Source organism: Ptiloglossa arizonensis, chromosome 13 (assembly GCF_051014685.1).
Source record: "Ptiloglossa arizonensis isolate GNS036 chromosome 13, iyPtiAriz1_principal, whole genome shotgun sequence".
In the NCBI taxonomy this organism is placed as follows: Eukaryota; Metazoa; Arthropoda; class Insecta; order Hymenoptera; family Colletidae; genus Ptiloglossa; species Ptiloglossa arizonensis.
Window position 1 is genome coordinate 5,099,511 of NC_135060.1, and position 19,932 is coordinate 5,119,442.

Consider the following 19,932-nt stretch of genomic DNA (forward strand, 5'->3'; position numbering starts at 1 on the left):
GAAACGGTCTATTTTCATGTCGGACGAGTATCCCCGGAGAGTCTCGAAATTTGAATAAATTTACCCGAGGAACGTTCGAACGCCAATTGCTTAGATAAGATCGTGACGGTCGAGACACGTATCGCTTTAACGAAACGGCCATTGAAATTACGGATGAATATTTATTATCGAATACTCCTGTTCCGCAACACGTTGGACACTGGCTCGAATTTTTTTTGTATCACTTCGAGCAAAATGGTTCGTTCCCGGAACAGATCGATCGATTTACGATTTCTTCTTTCAGAGGTGGGAACATCTTCGACGGTACACTGGTGTTGGATACATCGGTGTACGCGAGACCGTGTTCATAATTAACTTCCAAGTTTTCTTTTCAATCGATCGCGTCGCGTTTACGTTTTTCCATCGACTCTTCGATCTTCTTCGCTGGACGAGCTAAACTTCGATCTCTGGCGGATCGAATCGTTTCAAGTTTTTCGACGTCGTGCTTAAGTTCCTGCGTTGGCCCATTTGGCAACTACCAGTTGCGTTAAATTTAGCACACGCTACAATATTACGAACAAATGACCGAAAAGCCGCTACGTGGGAATTTTTTAAGTATACTCGACTTTCCATAGAAACGATAAACACCGATACGTATAATTAAAAAAAAAGTGTACGGAAAACGATAAAAAATTATTGTTACGCGACGATATCGAATAAAATTTCTCTCTTTTCTGTAAATGAGAGAAACAACACTTTGCATTCGATACGAAACGAAACTGAACCGTCTTTTACAAACGAGATCGTATTTATCGTCTCGATTACCACCAATACCGATACACTCGATTTGTACGATCACCGAAGCAACGAATCGTGCACAATTCCTAAAAAAAAAAAACTGAAACTGAATCGATCGATAGCAGCAAAGTGGATAAAAAGAAATGTTAAATACCCACATTGAATCGACACTTTGAATCCTAGCTTCGCGACACCGTGACTCTTCGATTTCAATGTTTCCATCGGATGGAAAATCAATTTTCTTCGATCGATGAAAGCGAAATGGAACAGCCCTCGATGGTCGAAACGCACGAAATTCAACGCGCCGTGGGCGAAAGGGTTAAGTTAACGCGCGAACGGGGAAGCAACCTATTTTCATACGGTGAACCGCGCACTACTGTTACGCAATTATACCGGGTATACAAACTCTGGTGAAATTCTTCGTAACGGTTGCGCACTACGTTTACACGATTATACCGAATATACAAATTCTGGTTGGAATTCTTACGACGAGGTGCGCGATGCAATTATACCGAGCGAGTGAACAAATTCTGGTGAAATTCCGAAGAGGTGCGCACTGGCCAATTGTAACGTGGATACAAATTCTGGTTAAGAGGGAGAACTTTCGGTGGATTTACCGATGAGATGTATATAAGAAGAAAAGGAAGAGATAGGAAAGAAGAATGAAAGAAAAAAGGAAGAAAGAAAGAAAGAATGGAAAAAAGGAAAGAAAGAAAAAAGATTGGAAAAAAAGGAAGAAAGAAAAAAAAGAAAGAAAGAAAAAAAAGAAAGAAAGAAAGAAAGAGGGAAAAAGAAAAAGAAATTAAAGAAAAAAGAAAGAGAGAGAATCGTTCGTCGAGAGCAAAGTATCCTTAGGACGCGAAGTGCATTTAACGTATAGTCGAGACCAAAGCTCGAAGTTGCGCGGGTAAATCGTGAAATAAGTTATATCTCGGTGCACGCGCGATCTCGCGCGTGACTCGACGTGTAAATGTTCGTCGAGCGGCTATTAATTTGTTACGCGTTTAACCCAAATAACCGTTCCAGGATCGGTGGACGATCAGCGCGTATGATGGGTGCAGCGAATGCATACGGGTGCGTCGAGGAGCGCGGTGCATCGGCAGTCCCCGTAAGGCGAGGTCTCCTTCAATGTGTCACGGGTCCTAAACGCATCTATCCGAGCCACGAGAACGTAGAAGGTGAAACGCGAAGAGAAATTCGTTATTACGATGAAAATTGTTGCCGATATCTATCCACGAAGTGGAGGGGCGCGTTCACCGGTACGAGCCCGCTAGCGACGCACTCGCGAATACCAATCGATTCGCGCTACACTGAACTCGTGCCAGTTAATTAACCCATTAGCCACGGAGCGCGCGTAACTAACATACAGCGATGGCCATTTAATCCATTCCGTTGCAAATTTTCAATCAAGTCCGACATCGTCCCGTTTCGAATCGGTTCGAATATCGTTCGATATCGCGAAGCCGTGATCGATGCAGACATTTTTTCGCGGTTCGACGACCGATCGATATTTCGCACTGTGATCGTGAAGGGTGTCCCGAAAATACTCCATCGGGACGGGAATTTTTTCTCAGAATCGGGACAGGAATGTAAATAGTATTTATTTTTTTATTAAATATCTATAAATATAAGTAGTAAATATAGGTGATCTTTTCGGATTTTCACGCGTGTCTGAATATTAAGACGACATTGAGAGCTATCGTCGATATCGAACGAAATAAATATCCTAGACATTCGGTTCGTTGATATTTGGAATCTTGAATGTTTTCGGAAATCGGAATATAAATCTAGTCGACGAATTGTGAATGATTATGTATTCGTATACATACGAAACGAGGTAAACGAAACTGTAATTCGTCGAAACGAATAACGGAGTAAAAATCTAATTTGTAGAAACAAAGTGCGGTGTACAAAGTGCGGTGTACAAAGTGTATTTTATAGAAGCGAAATATACGCGGGTACGAGAAGAATGCGATAAGTGTTTGCGATAAAATAAAATACGAAAGAAAAATATCGATCGCGATGGAAAGATTGCGGAATTATAACAAGTGGAGCGAAACATAGCCGAGCAACGATACATAATTTTTAATAATATCTGGAAAATTATAAAATTTTCGCGATAGACCGTACACGCGATCGACACGAAATGTTTGCAACGTATTATTTTTTAAAGATCGTTGTTACCGTTAATGAGCGGTCCGTTTCGGTCTAACGTTGTCGTCAAAATCGAAACGTGTATCGAAAATCTTCGGTGTTGGTTGCAATCTCGATAACGATTCGAAGTTTACAATTAACGAGTGTAACAATTTTTGCACGACGTTGAAACGACGAACGAGGAAAGACGATGCAGTACGTTGAGAACGTTGCTTGTTAAAATAATTAGAAACGAGTTTACACGTATCGCGGTGTTTCTTACGGTTTTTCTTTTTTCTTCTGTTTTTTTTTTTATCGTTTCGAGCCTATAAAAGTCTCGTTTGTACTTTCTTACGAGAAAGATCTTATCGCCGGCACCGCGGTTGCATACCTCGCGCACGACACGCGAACGTTGCATCAGAATCGAAAAGTAACGCGAAGATCGGTGTTTCTTGGCAATGATCACCGGACCAACGAGTCAACAAACTCATCGACTTTCTTACGCAGAGACCACGTGGACCAACGCGAGTGAATCACCGCGAGCGATCTCGCGCGATTTCTTTCCACCTTTTGTCTCCTTCTCCCTCGGTGATCCGCGAAATACGCGCGAGACGATCCCCGGTGCCAAGTTCCGCGACGCGCATTTTTTTTCCTAAAAAATATTTTGCGTAATCGTCGAACGACGAAATACTTTGCACAATCGTCGAACGACGAAATACTTTGCACAATCGTCGAACGACGAAATACTTTGCATAGTCGTTCAACGACGAAATACTTTGCACAGTCCACGAACATCGAAATACATTGCACAGTCGTTTACTACCGAAGTGTACTCCAAATGTTACTTCAAAGATCGATTTGAAATGCAACGATTCTGTCGCTATTAAACCAATAGTAAAAAGTAACGACTCGTTTGCTATTAAAGGAAAATTAACTCGAAAATTTGCAGTTCTATAAATCGCGTATTTTTCTCCCATGCAAAAAAGAAAAAAGAAGAACAACCTCGAATATTGTTAATTTTCAACTCCCGTGTAGAGATCTCTCGCGTTGTCGCGATGGAATTTCTTTCCTCGACTTAAGATTCTTTCGTCTGGGTAGATTCCGCATCCGGATCGCTCGGTGGACGCAAATCTCCGGGTACGGGGGAACTCGCTAATTTTCTCGGCGATTTATTCGCCGAGGAAACGAACTCCTGGGTAACTCTCCGGGCGTCGAAAAAATAAGGAGGCGGGATTAGGCGAGAAATATCGCGGGGATTAATCAGGTCAAAGAAGTAGGAAGAAAAGAGTGGAGCGTTCGCCTCGGCGCTTAATGTCGTGATTCTAACCGGGGTCTTCTTCTCCTCGCGTTCCATCGGCCTCGCGTTTCATCCCCCTCTGTGGATATATCTCGCGCTCGGATCGATTACGGTAGATGCGACAGATTAATCTGCGATGAGAGATGCGCGCTGGTCACGTTTCAGGGGGGGTGGGGGCGAAAAGAAGTTCCTCGAAGCGAGCACGCCACCACCCGAGGAGAGCAAATTAAATTAACGCGGAAACGTATCGCTCGGATTAAACGTAACGACCGCGTCTTCTTCGTTCGATCCGCGACGACCATAACCGAACGAGAAACCGACGGACCACGTCGCGAACGATCGGCCATCGAATCGGACATTGATTTGTTCGGAAGGTGCCCCCGAAGCGATTCAACGACCAATCGCGCGTAATTTATCGGTAACGCGGTGTCGTTCGTATTGTTTCTAATTTTAGTTTACGACGCCGGAGCAACGCTGACCGTCTTCGTCTACGCGTAGCTTCTCGGTTAGGTTCAACGCGCGAACGTACCCATATTTTACCGAGTTCGATAAGTTTTCTCGGGTATTCTTTTTTTTTTTTTTCGTTGCAAAGAAATACGACACTTGAACGTTTCGATAAACGTAAATGTACGAACGAGTCGTAAGATCCGCGCGAAACTTCGCGCGTGTTCATCGAACGGTAGTACAATTCTTTGGGAAAATAAAACGACGAAACTGATAGCTCCGTTTCTCATCGAACGATGAAATTTATCGATCAACGTGTCACGGTGTCGTTGAAAGTCTCGAGACGGTCGAAATGGAAATCTTGATTTCAAATATTCCGCGACTGCTCGAAAAGAAAAAAAAAAATGAAAGAAAGAAACACATTCGCGGAATATTATCTCGATGTTTGAACAGTAGGAGTACGCGATTAGAAATTATAATTCGTCGGGAAGATATTACCACGAAAGTGTACACGAATATTTCCAGCGTTTATTAAGGAACGTGAGAACGTTGGCGCGCGTTTTATAGTTGATTTTTCGTTGTTCTTTCCTTCATCGTCGTTGTACACGATACCGTGGAATCGAAAGAATCGTGAACGAGAACCACTGCCGGTAGTCGTGCTACGTCACGCAACTACGAAGAATTCGAATACATTCTTATCTAATTAGAGCGATTGCATTATTAAACTAATCGTTTCTACGGCAAACGAGTAACCGTGTGTACTTGTAAGTATATTACGGAGTCAAGACGGTTGAAAATTTATAATTCTAGTGTCTCGGGATTCGCGGGTGCGACAGTTGTCTCGAATCGTGGCATTTCTTCGAGATTCGAAGGCGAGATTCGCGAAATTCGGGTACACGTATTCGTAAAATGAAAAACGAACAGTCCGGACCTCGGCGAAGAAACGAGAATCGATTGCGTGCTTCCCCGATGTTCGATAAAAAATAATTTCATGCGTGTCCGTAACGCACGAAACGCGCAATTAAACAAGAGACTTCGGTTAAATATTGTCCGATTAAACATTACGATTGTATTTAATTAACGGAAATAGCGTACAAAATGCTCACTTTTACTCGACGAAAGAATATTATGGTACGTATTAATTGCGCATCGTTCTCTTTGAAACTCGCTACACGGGGATGTATAATTAATTTTGAAAATCAACGAGAAACGTTGCAACGGTCTGCTCTTCGTTCAAGTTTCTATCGCGATCATCGATGGTTAACGTATAAGTACTTGGCCCATTTTTTTAAACGCAGTTTCCGCACACTCTGACTCCGAGTACGCGATAACTGTGAAAACTACTCACCGTTTGTTACTCGAACGATGATCGTTGGTACGTACCTGTAACGAAAACGAAAGATTCTATTGGAATAAAAGGGACGACATTTTTTCATCGGTCGTAATATTCGTTTCGATCCTTTGATAATCGAAAATCTCGAAAGACGAAAGATCGTTCGTATTTTCTAGTTGGTACTTTACTTACGAACGAAACAAAATAATATATATTAATTAACGTCGCAAAAAGAATATTTATCAATAATACGAATATATATTACGTATCTATTTTTAATACAATAATAATATTTGCATCGATATAATATTATTAGGGTAAATTGTTTCTAGCCGTCGGTTGTGGCGCATAATTTACCTCGAAACTAAACCCAAGCTAATCGAGTTTACCTTATGAAAATTAGCCAGACCGATTTATTAATAACGCGAGTACTCCCTTGATCGTTTAATTTTCGTACGATAATTCCTCGCGAGAACGTTGAAACGGTTGTTGTTCCTTGATTCGAGCCCGGTTATTAATTCCACGAGAAAAGGAAACGTATTGGGTATTTACTTATCGTTCTCGTTTATCTTTCGTCCTTGAGAATGTTAACGATATTTTGCACGGCCTAGTCAAGAGACACGTGCCATACGATGTCCAAGGACCTCGTGGACGCTACTTTTCACCGATAATTCATTCTTCGATAATGAAAAATGTCAAGGCGCGAGATTTTGTACGTTTACGTTAGCTGGGAATAAATGTATCGAGTGTCGCAACATTTCTTCGACGAAAAAATGTATGCCATAGAATAACAGTTTTCAAGAAAAAAAAAAAAAAAAGAAAAAAACATACGCTGCGAGTAATATTCACGGTGAATGCAAATTTCGTGTTTCGATTCGGACGAATCGAGTGTGTACCTCGACCCCGATTCGAGTGTCGATTCGAAGCAAGATTCGTTCGTTGTAAATTTCATCGTAACAATGCTCCGAGTTCGCTAACGTACCGTTCGAAAATGTTTAATTTTGGAGAAGCTCGTTGCATTCGCTGAAAAACGTCGGGCCACGAAATCCCCATTTACATTTCAGATTCCACGGAGGAGAAATTTTCGGGGGCGATTCATTCAAATTCGATAAATTTTAATCGCGAATCGGCTCCCCGTTTCTCGAATGCAACGAAAAATATAATTTCGAAACGTCGAACGGACACGTTGCATCGCTCGCGTTTCGTTTATCGTTCGAAGGGGCGAACTTCGAGAGCGAACTTTACCACCCGGTTCGATATTTAAGTGCACCGACGAACTACGGATAAAGTCGCAACCATCGTGTAAAATTAATAAATTGCAAAATTATTCAAATCCCACGCGTGATCGATCGAATCGCCGCGCGCGATCAGGCGCCAATGTTCGCTACGTTCCTTTGGAATGAAAATCGTTGTTCCCGCTGCACGCGCACAGAAGAACGACTCGCGCTAACAGAATGATCGCTGATTGCGAGCTACTGGATTATGCCGGCATTTTTCTGAATTTCTTCGAACCGATGGATCTCGCCGCGCGAGTTCGTTTTTCCCTCGTCCCTGCTTTCTCTACCGCGTGCTTTCTTTCTCGTTGGTAGTGGAAGCTTTACCACCATTTAACACATCGACTGCCAGAGCCGAGTTCATAAAACTTTCCGCGGGAACCGAGAACGGTTCTTGCATCATTTATACTTTTGATCCAACTTGTCCGATTTCTTCTTTTTTTCTTTCAAGTCTCATCGTTTTTACTTTCGACCCGATGTGTTCACACTTTTTTCAACCTTCGTCGAGGATACTGTTCAATTTTTTTACACCTTTGTAATTTTTACTCGCGATCTAGATATACTTAATTTTTCATTCGATAGGTTTAATTTCTCGAACCTTCGTTATTTCTACTTACGATCCATTACGTTTAATTTTCGATTCGATACGTTTCATTTTACGAAACTTCGTAATTTCTACTCACGATCCAGTATATTTCATTTACGATTCAATAGGTTTCATTTTTCGAACCTCCGTAATTTCTACTTTTGATCCAACGCGTTTCATTTTTTCCAACTTCAGAAATTTGTACTTTTGATGTAACATATTTTATTTTCGTAGACTTTCGTCATTTCTACATTTGACCCAATATGTATCATTTTTTCGAATCTCCATAATTTATATTTTCGACGCGATATGTTCAATTTTTTTCCAACTTTCGTAATTTACACTTTTCGTCCAATGTGTACAATGTTTTTTAGGCTTCTAAAATTTCTATATTCGACCTGGTATATTATTTCGGTCAATTTGACCGAAAGTTTCCACAGAGAGCGCTACTTTTAAACACGCATCTGCGAACGAAATAATACGAGAAGAATTCTCCAACATTTTCAAATTGTCCAAATGCTTTCACGAATCGATCGATGATTAACAGTTGCGTGCAAAAATATAAACACGTCGTAATGATATTTTTCGTGGCTTGTAAATAATTTGGTAACGAAAAGGTCGATGTTCCAAGATCTTCGTCGTGCAACACGAGTCGTTCAAATATCTCTGTTGTTCTCCAAAATAAGAAAATATTATTAAAAAAAAAAAAAAAATTACTCAATTCCGAGGGAATAATTATAACAAGGTAAACAATTCACCGATGGTCGTGTTCCTCTAGACCGCGAAGGTCTCCGAAATTTGTTCGCATCTTCTCGGTTAGATTTCGCAGCATTACGCAACGATTAATTCGAGGAAGAATATTTCGCGAAGAAATCCAATTTTCCGCGCGGCGTATTCCTGGCGAGTGTTCGGTTTAATCGAAACGACAATCAATACTTCTATCGAATCGTCCCGAACAGCTTTCTCGCTCTACGCCGGGAAACCAATTACACGTTCCATTGGAGAAGATTAATAACCGCGAAGGTAAATAAAACAATATCGCGTTACTATCGCCAAGAGCAGGGCAATAAAAGGATACGATAAAGCGGTCGTAACATCGGCAGGGTTAAGCGGAGAGGACATAAAATCGTGGAAAGAGTAGTAGCGGCAAGAGAATCGCGTAACCGGTCAGGAACGCGAACGAAGCCGAGCTAATAGAGAAGAATCAGGACAAACGTAAGAGAACGGTTAACGCCGCGAATCAGCCGTACGACCAAAGGAATCTATTAAGCGATGCACGCATCTATTAAACGGTTTATAATGCGTTTCGTTTAGTTGCAACGGCTTACAACGCTCCGCGGACATTATTTACGATTAAGTATCGCGACGAGTTCGCTACCACGTGCCAAGAGAATTCCATAGAAATCGCGTGTCGGCTATTTTCCGGTGGTGTCGTATTTTTTTTTTTTTTTTTTTTTTTCATTTTTCTTTTCTTTTTTTCAAGGGGAAGCGGTGCGAATTTCAACGCGTAATTCGAGAGACTTTGCAATTGCGAACCGAGTGGAACGATCTTCGTTTCGTTCGTGTTTCGAACGACACGACGCGCGTTTTTAATAAATAATACGGGCCTCTCGAAGACGAACGACGGTTATCGAAATTCGAGAACCCGTTCGAGACCTCGAGTTTAAAACGAATCGGAAATAGAAAACAAACCGTGCTTTTTATTCCACCGGAGAGCAAATATAATCTATTCAATGGTTATATTTTATTCGCATTCAGCTCGACGTGAATATTTGACGAACCAAAGATACGTTGAATAAAATAACGAACACTGTATCGACCGATCGTGAAATTTTAATAAACATCGTCGGGACCGCGACTCGGTAGGAATTAATCGATTATGGAATAATGTTGATCCCTTCGAATAAATTCGGAGAGTAAGAATAATACGTGTACAAATTTCATTTTGATACGCACTAATCCGGTACGAAACAGGATATAATCGTATCAACCGATACAAAATATACACGTACCCTCGCACTTTTCGCGACATTAAAAAAACAAACGGTTAACTGGATTTAATCGTATCGATCGCTACGTACGAGTGCGCGTACGGAGACTTGTAACCGCAATTTTCGCCGGATTAAAAAGTAAACTTTTATACACGGTGTAATCGTTTAATTAACGGTATTGCGTACGTTCTCTTCGGCTACGTCGTTATTGTAAACGTTACTCGAGAGAACAAGAAATACAATTTAATCCGAGAGAGAAATATACGTAGTACGAGTTTGCGATGGAATCGCACTATTACACGCGAGGAACTGTAACTTTTCGATATTTGCGAATCGTAAACGATAACGATAACCTCGCGAAATAGGACAATTATCCGACCACCGCGTAACCAACGATTACGAATTCGTAAACGTTCTCGTCCAATTTCAGTTACGGACGGTTGAAGATTAAAAGAAAGCCACGGCGGTACGGGACTTCTAAGAACTGCTATTTCGAATAGGAATACCTAACAGAATTTCTTCGAAGCTGTCGTGTTTCGTCACAAGGCTCGGTTAACTTTCTACTCGCTTTACGCACCTGTAACTCACGCATTCATCCTCGACAAGAAACCGAACAAAGAAGGAAGAGCGAAACCGCAACCAAAGAATCCGCATCGGCCAAGCACTCGACGAACTCGAACGATCAAAATTGTAGACCAATAATAAATTCGATCGATGAACGATCGTGCTTTATTTCGGAAGTAGATCGGCTCGAACTTCCTCGATCACACGGAATTCACAATCCAACGAGTATAATCTCCCGTCGATACGAATCGGTACGTTCGAGTGTATTTCTTACACGTACTCGTAAAAATGTACACTCGTTACTTAAGTACCAATTCCATCCAATAAATGACCTTCCCTTCTTTCACCGGATCGGTTGGTCCGTTTCATTGGAACATCGAACCGGTAAACCAATTTCCATTGAACATTTTCAAATTCTATAAATCCAATTACACGGATACGTGTGTAAACGGTTCGATCTCTACGGTGGTGAGGTAGAGGGGGGAAAAAAAAAATCGATTCGCGACGATTTCCATTTCGGACGGTTGTAAATTACTTTGGCTCTAATTCGCCGAAATGAAATCGATGGAGTTTTAATCGTTCGTCTCGAGGAAAGGATCGTGCGAACGATGGCCGCGAATTGAAAAGGAACAAGATCGAGAAAGAGAGAAATAAAGAGAAAAGAGGTTTCGTCGCGTCGGTTCGGTTCGGTCGGTTTCGTGGACACGGCGTGAAACCGTCGGGTCACGTAACCAATCAGCATCACTTATTATGCGGAACAAAGGAAATTACGGTGACGTGGACGGAAAGCGGTGTACAGCAACGGGAAAGCGTTAACTTCTGGCACGCGTGAACGCCTACACGCACGGCTAGTTGACCAATGCTGTTTACGCGGGCCCGACATAGGTTCTCTTCGCTGGTTACACGGCAAACTCGAGGTTCTGTCTGTGTTTACGCCATTCGTCTGGCACGCGCGTGCCTCCGCATACCGAAACGCATTTAAAACGTTAACTGGATACTCGGAGTAACAGGTACGGCCAATCGCGGCCGTGAAGGACCCTCGTTCCCATCGAAACCCACTACTTCGTCCATTGAAGATTCCTCGAAGGACCGGTAGTAATGGATTTCACCTAGTCCAGGAAGCGATACCGGCGAAACCCAAGCAACCTTCTACCGTCCAAACGACCATGGAATGCCCGTAAACCACGGGGTCGCGAACGACCCACCGATGAGTATCCCCTTATCGCGCACGAGAGTCAAATTCCGGAGAAACATTTCGAACCGACGACGAATTCTACACATTTTCTTTCGTTTTATATGTATATTTATTTTTCTTTTTTTTTTTCATTTATTCGATCGGTATTCTTAGAAACTTACGACTCGCGGATCGTGTCGCGAGTTTGGAATATCTTGCAAGGTACGAGTGCTTCGAATCGAGTGATACACTTTGTACACTGTACCGTTTTCTTGAAAATATTCGAAAGAAATATTTCCGTAACGTTTTCGGAAAGAAAATCTATCGTTCACGAGGGCAGCGAGAGCCACGAGCGACCTTGATGTTGATTATAACACGCGTTATTGGAACTTAAATCGTAGGGCAAGGGGTTAATAGAACAGGGATTGCTTTCCACCGTGACGAAGCTCGAACGCGAATAGCAATCGCGACTCGAACAAAGAAACTGCACGATTTGGGTCGAGAAGCAATTAGGGATCGAGCGTGCTCCTCTGACTTGCATCATTTTTTAACCGATAGAAAATTAAAAAATAAACGATCCTCGAGAGCGTTTCCATCGACGTCTCCGGAATTCTAGTATGGAATTTGGGGGACACAATCGTGCCACTGATCAATTTTCTAAACTCCTTTGTATACAAAATACCAAACTCGGAGCGTATCGTGTAATTCGTAAGAGACACGATTCCGTTCCCGAAGTTCTACACCATAATTCTGATGGCATAATCGATCGGTAAAGATTCTCTCGAAGACGCAAAGGTATCCGTCTCGCGGTATTCTTATCGAGCTGAATCTTCGAGCTAAACTCGATTCTTATCGAGTAAAAATCGTCCGATTTTTCAATCTCGATGCAACATTCGATAATCACCAGGAAGTGCGAATGCAATCTCCGAATTCTTACTAGAAATAACGCAACGATGACAGGTCGCTGGATAAATTTCGTCGTTCGATGAGAAACGGAGCTATCGAGTTCGTTTTATTTTTCCACACGTGCGAAGTTTCACGCAGATCTTACGACTGGTTCGTATATTTACGGTTGTCCGAACGTTGAAGTGTCATAGTATATCTCGACGATGGAAAAAACGAGAAAACTTATCGAAACGCGACCTAGTACAGCTACGCAACGATGGATACGTTACATCCGTAACGAATCATCATCCCCTCGTAGGTTCGTGTTACCGCAAAGAGTGAACGAAAACGGTGGAGCTTTCCCGGAGACCTAATAAATACTCGAAATCGATGAAAAAAGGAGAGGTTCGGCAAACAGCGGTGTACTTCTTGCGATGTTGTTCGCGACACCGTCGAGTATATAGGCGGTGGATATACATAAACGCGTTTACTTTTTTCCCCCGGACCAGAATCGTGAATCTTGTTGCGCTACCCTCTACAATTCGCGACAAACTCGTAACTCGGAACACTCCGCGTCGGTCCTCGACGAGCTTTATTGTGCCCGACTCTTTTTTCTCCCTGTGTATCTTCTCTGTTCTCTCTCCGACACACAGAAACGCACACACGCGACGCATCGGTCCCATCTCTCTCTCTCTCTTTCTCTCTTTCTCTCTTTCTCTCTCGCCTCTTCGGTCCATCGTTTCCCTTCTCGTTTTCGTCTGCGGTGAGCTTTTCTCCTTTTTCTCACCCCTCGCCTCGCCCCTCTGGCCCCCTTTTAGCGGTTCGAGCGTTTTTTTTTTTGTGTTTTTCTTTTTTTTTTTGTTTCTTTCTCTCTTCTCTTTTAACCGCATAGTTTGAGCGATTGTGCGAACCACGAGGGCTCTCTCCCAACGCGTATATACACGCGGGGGAAACAATTATGAGCGCGTACATCCACTGCACGAGATAAGTCGGTGTCATAAATTACGGAATACAATATAAATGCAAATTTAATGTCGGCTGGCCTACTGCTATTTGCGTTTACTCTTTGGGCCCCTCCCGGCCGTTTCCTCCGGATCGATTCCGAGCCGCGTCTCCGGTTATCGTTTCGCCTTTCCTTCCGGTTTTTCGCCACGCGAAATCGTACCGACGAGCCTAACGATTCCCGAAACGCGGAACGAACATCGCCACGTTTCCGCGGGACCGATGGATTTTTCGCACGGTTTCCCATTACCGAGGAAAAGTATCCCGAACGCCCTTCTCGACCCTTTTATCCCGAAAATTCCTTCTTCCTTATCGCAACGGTAATTTACTTACCGATAAAAGCCACTCCTCGGTAACATCGAGGGCACGAATAGGCTCGAGTACGCAATTCTGTTTCGAGTTCGAAGTCGCGTTTCGATTGATCAAGCGAACGTATCGTTCACCAACTGTACACCGACGAAGAATCTCGTTTCTCGAAATTTGCCACGCGTGTAACGCGAAACACGATTTTTCTTTTACTCGACGAATACGCGTATTTCTCCGCCAAGTTTTCCCGGTTTTCTTTCGAATAGTTCTCAGAGTTGTCTTCGCGAAAGTATTTTATTTTTCTTCTTTTCACGAAACGTCATTTGTTTGCTTCGTTATTAACTCTGGACTCGAAGAGACTCGGTGTACCTTGGCGTACTCTTTCCAATTCGGGCAAACTTCCCGACACGGGTTTCGAATTAGGATTTAAGTATCGTACTCTTGGAAAATTTGAACAAAGTGTACGAAGTAGCGGAATAAAATTGACAAGATTCTACCTTCTCAAAAATGTCTACAGATACTTGGACGATTGTATAATAATACGATACATCGAACGACGAAACTTGTTCAACGACCTGGTAAACGCACGTACACCGAATAAAAATGTTACGTTCCGGATCGATCGTTTAAAGGATTTCACGGTGACGCCAGTTTCTCGTGGCGAAAGAAAAAAAAGGAAAAAAAAATACACCCCCTCGAAGTGCGACAAAGTGTTGTACGACGAAGTAGATTCGATTTTCGTCGAGCTTTTTGCCAGACATTGCACGCTCGAAAATTTCCCGCCGCTGATGAAAAAAGATCGGCAAACTATCAACGGCTACGTCACCGGCGGAGCAAATGAAAAAAGTCGGTCAGAGGCGTTGAAAGGGTGTAACGGGTTTGCACAGTGCTCACTTCGTAAAGGACTCTTCGGTTTATTGCCGTTTCGGAGCGAACCGTTCTTTGTGTTTCGGTTCAAGAGTGCCCGTGGTTGCTCGCCTTCTTCACCGATCTTTAAATCTTGCCGGTACGTTTCGGCAAATTACGGATAATCGTCGTTTCTAGTTACCCCGTCTTTCGTTTCGACGCGTTCAATACAAATTTCACATTTTCCTTTATTTATCGTTCGTGGTACACACCGGACACGAACACCGACGAATTTACGTATCCGAAGACAGATTACGTCGGTACACTCGTTTTCTCGACGATCGCGTTACGACGCAGTTGTACAAAGCTTATACTTTTCCTACGAATAACGCGTTTACGAGCGTACCTTATCGCTGAAAATAGAGATAGGAACACGATAACAAAAGATACGATTACGATTGCGGTCCGTGTGATGTACGCGTGTGTGTATATTACGTCCTCGAAGGAACATCTTTCCGTTTCCAAGCAACTACAATTTTTGTTGGAAAAATTTCTCTCGATCGCGAGGGGATCCCTACCATTGTCGCGCGTTGCGTGAACTACTCGCGTGAAACTGAACGAACGTTCCTCTGGAGGAAGCCTTGCGTAACCGAGTACCCTGTACGTTCGCGCGGAAAATTTAAATTCGCGTTAATACGTTGATTGCTACATCGTTCGCGAATAAGACCACGAGGATATCCGACCGGTGATCGAAAACGGGAACACCGTGGAAACTTCCTTACAATTGGTTCGTTCGTGTTCATTTATCGGAAACGTTGAACGAATAGACATAAAATAACACGGACGGAACTTGGTTGAAAATGTTTCCTTCCATCGAGTTTAAAAACCGAGTCATCGGAAACAACGATCCCTTACCGGTTGATTTCCGAGCGAAACCGTGTACCTTTCCATGAAAATATTTCTTTCGAATCGTCGCGGAGCGTGTTTGGTTAAAGAACATTGAAACGTTAAATGGCGAGCTACACGAATGGAAAATCATGTCGGAAGTATCGGTTCTGGTATCGAGAGAATCTTTCTACGCAGGTCGAAAGACTAAGCTCCTATCGAGTATCAATTTTAAGAACTATCCAAGCTCGTTTCGCGTATCGATCTTAAGAACTGTCTAAGCTCGTTTCGAATGTCGATGTTAAGAATCTTGGTTGATACGAGCCGTTGATTTTTTTCTTTACCGATGTTGTTTACAAAAATTCAATCGGTTCGGCTTTCGAAAGGCTTCGTTTGGACCTGGATTAACGATATACAATCGTCTCTGTTTTTTCCAAAGCTAAAATTCTACGTTGAAAAAAAAAATACACGATGTCGTTATACTTTTTACACATTCTCGTCCAACGAAACTGTTTCTTTACCGTTTCGACGTGTTTCGCGAAACTTTGTAACGTTGGTCCAAATGCGTTTTAACGTCGTTGCTCGAGTTCGTCGATATTTTTATGGATCGATTAGGGCACTCTGTACACGGTTCGCGCTATCGCGAGCCATTCGATAGGCGAAAATGATGAAAGAAACGCGTCGTGAATTTGCAGTTACGAGGCGGGCGTGTCTCGTATTTTTTCTTTCCTTCTCGCTCGCATTAGCGGCGGGCTAAGTCGAGCGCTAATAACAACACGTGTCCACGCGCATCCACGATAAAACCACTTAAGGTCGCTTCTACAAAGTTAATGCGCCATTTCGAGAGATCTACGCGTACCTGGCCAAGTAAAAAGGCGCGGCGATCATTTATAACTTTACAGGCTACACCCGGTATTAGCGTTAAAAGCGATTAACAATTAATTCCACATCGAGTTGCCACCGCAGGCATAATCGTCGCTAAGTGCTGGGCGCAAGAAAAATCGAATTACGGTTGAACGAGTACCTTCGAATCGATACTCGCGTCTTGTATCGAATTTCGAAAAATACTCGCGACGAAGCGAGCTTTCGTTCCAATACCACGAATTTATATTATCAATTTAAATAGATTATTGGCGAGGCTGTCCGTGAATCGAAATTGAAAATTATTTCGTAGAAATTCATTTTTGCGATCGGCTCCGTATCGTGCCGATTTACGATACTCGCGTCGATTCTTCGCAGATCCTTGTTCACAACCGTCGTTATCATTACAATTCGAAACGTGCGCGAAGTTACGCTCGTAACGTCAGTTATTATCAATTTCTTCTTTCTTGACATCCTCGTCAACGTTACATACGATCAACTGTTTGACTTTGTAAGACAAATATTAGACTACTCCGAAAAAAAAAACAAAAACTAAGTCGCCTCAAAATGATGCAAAATGATCGGCGATACTTCCAGCCAAAAAATAATTACAGCGAACCGAAAAATCGTTTAAACTTGCAACGAACCATTCTCTTACTAGGTTGTTCGCTAAGTTTTGTCGTTCGATGTATTATATCATTGTACAATTGTCGAAGTATTTATGGACAATTTTAAGAAGATAGAATCTTATCAATTCATCGAGAAATCGAATATATCGAATTTTCGACAATAACGAAATTTACTTGAGTTCGTTCCAAAGAAAATTGAACCAGCTGTCTACCAAGTTGTTCAACGATAAGTTTTGTCGTTTCTTCCATTGTAAAAAAATACCACGACGCTTCTACATTGCACAATTGTAAATATACTCGAACGAGTCGATAGATGTACCAAAAACTTCGCAAACGTTCGTCGAACAGTATTTACCGTCTTTAAAGAACTAAAACGAACCTAACTCCTCCGTTTCGTATCGTACGACGAAACTTAACGAGCGACCTATCGTACCCATCCAACCGTTCCATCGATCGCTTAAATTTCTTTTCTTTTTTTCCTCCAATATTGAACGACACGGTCGATAAACGAATACGAGAAAATTACATCGTCGATCGGTCAATTAGGGGATTAACGTATCAATTAGGGAGGCTGGCCGATAATTTGAAAAGCCCGGTTTAATATCCAACGGAGGCGCATTTGTTTGCGCGAAATGGCTCGCCGGATGGTCCGGCCTACGCAACACGTGGAATCCTGAAAATGGGATTTCACGGGAACGAGGAAATGATGGACGGCGCGCGAAAGTACCGTACGTGACTACCTGAATTACTTCCGGGCTGGTATCGGCTAATTAGGCTAATGACTCGCCGAATCCGGGCGTACGGTAACCATAAAAGATCGTAGTCGCGAAACGTGGCCCACCCGGCCGGTCGGCCGGCTAATCTGGAAAATTCCTCGTCGCGATTGACGTCTGGGGCCCCGGCCGGTACAAGCGTAATATAGGTCGTCGCACCGATCGTAATTCACTTTTATCGCGGAGCATTATCGACCAAAGGCCTTTCTTGCGAGCCGCGGCGACTCGATGTCGATATTTACGCCGTTGATACACCAATGATTCATACCGGTTATGCGATCGACACACTCGGTGCTGTTCAATGACGTACGGAGGCTGACACACGCAGGTACAGACCGTAACCTCGATCGTACGGATTGATTCTGGAGAAAATTCGGCGACACTGTTCAACCGCAGGCTCTCTACCCGTGGAGAGAAACCCGCTGCTAAAATTCAGAACCCGTTTCTAGGTAATCGATAGATTGTTCGATAAGTTTTAACCAACGTGAGAAATTATCGAGCAATATAGTATTGTACCGTTCGGTAAGGTTTAGGGAACGATACTTAGCGAACAATCCAGGATTTAGAAAAGGGGGGTCTCGTCGATTTTTGAACAGTTTGCACGTGCAAGCGTAACTGAATTTCATTTTCGAAATATAATGTAGAAATATTAAAAATATAACACGAGAAATTTGGTAGAGTTTTCTTCCCAATTCGAGTAATTCGACCTGGCGAGATTAAGAGGTTGAAACGATGGTAATTGTTCAGAAAAGTGGGATCGCATAGATTTCGACGTTTTTGTTCCGTGCACTTGCAGCAACTGAATCTAATTTTCGAAAGTAAGCGCAGAAGTATCGAAAAAACACAGAAATTCGATTTTCGCGCGATAAGAAATTTGGCAACGTATCTCGATGACGTACACTGTTAACGAATTTCTATTATCGGTTCGAAAAAAAAAAATGAAATAACAATAACACGGATCAATATTTTTGCCCAGAATCAACGCCAAATTGTTCGGACGACTTTACACGAATGCAGCGATCGTTCGAGTTCTGTACACGAATTTTCAACACACTCTTAACGAATTTCCATTATCGTTTCGAAGAAAAAGAAAAATTACAATAACACGGATCAATATTTTTACCCAAATTCAACACGAAATTGTTCGGACGACTTTACACGGATGCAGCGATCGTTCGAGAACTATACACGGACTTTCAACACACGGCAACGACTATTCAGCTCGTCGTCGAAGCCACTTCGAGATCGACGCGAGCCTCGTCGCTCGTTATGACTTTTTTCATAAAATTCAAGGTTACCATCAACGATGTTTATCATCGGTTCGCTGTATCCTCGTCCACGTCAATGATCAATCTCCCACGCGTCTACCTCGCAACGGTAAAATGACGAATGATCGGCTCGTATCGAAGCGATGGACCATCGAAACACGAAATTGATTTCTTGAACACCTTGTACTTGTAAATATACGTAAAGATGTACCAAAGAAGTAGAAAAGCCTTCAGAATTTCTTGTACTTGTAAATATACGTAAAAATGTACCAAAGAAGTAGAAAAGGCTTCAGAATTTCTTGTACTTGTAAATATACGTAAAAATGTACCAAAGAAGTAGAAAAGTTTTCAGAATTTCTGATAAAAGTTCAAAATATATACAGATCCAGGTTTTCTATTTTACTTTGACCTCTGGAATCAAAGATCACGGTACCGCGTTTGTCGCTTGTAATTAATCGTTGTGTAAATTATACGCGAACGCAATACTTTATACCTTGCATTCGTGTTTGCGAGTAAATTTTTTTCGAAAATATTTGCAATTTTTTTTCGTCGAATCTTCATCTTTTTTCCCGAATGTTCTTTTCATGGAAATTCTGTATGCAAATGAGTATTATTTTCAGTCGAGAAGTCGACACCAGTTTCCTTCGAATCTTCTGAATAACATTATCTTAATCTTCGTTCGCGTCCTCACTCCACTAAATATCAGCTGATTATTATTTACAATCGTCGTGACAAAATTGACGTTACGATTCGTCTAACGCGATTTTCAATATTCCAACACTTTGTCCGGAAACATTTCATCGGATAAATAACACTTTCTTGGATGAAATTGACCATCGGAGGCAGCAATAAACACGATAAAATTATCGGAAAATACGTTTGTAATTGCTTCCGTGTCTTACGT

General features: G+C 42.4%; 2 protein-coding genes across 3 annotated transcripts in view; one reads left to right on the top strand and one right to left on the bottom strand.

Annotated features, from left to right (window-relative positions):
* Crp (transcription factor cropped) overlaps positions 1-19,932 on the bottom strand; it is a 254,909-nt gene that overhangs the window by 104,088 nt on the left and 130,889 nt on the right. The gene's annotated exons all lie outside the window — the stretch shown is intronic.
* Positions 1,700-19,297, top strand: LOC143154094 (uncharacterized). Of its 2 annotated transcripts, none has more exons than XM_076325904.1 (2): positions 1,700-2,366; positions 18,737-19,297. In XM_076325904.1, the coding sequence occupies exon 1, from the start codon at positions 1,748-1,750 to the stop codon at positions 2,108-2,110; it is 363 nt and encodes a 120-aa protein (XP_076182019.1). In that variant the 5' UTR covers positions 1,700-1,747; the 3' UTR covers positions 2,111-2,366; positions 18,737-19,297. The 2 variants fall into 2 exon arrangements, with proteins under 2 accessions (XP_076182019.1, XP_076182020.1); XM_076325905.1 differs by lacking the exon at positions 18,737-19,297 and adding an exon at positions 10,266-10,506.

Excerpts from the sequence above, each read along its gene's own strand:
- LOC143154094 (XM_076325904.1), top strand. The coding sequence starts at position 1,748 with ATGTTCGTCGAGCGGCTATTAATTTGTTACGCGTTTAACCCAAATAAC.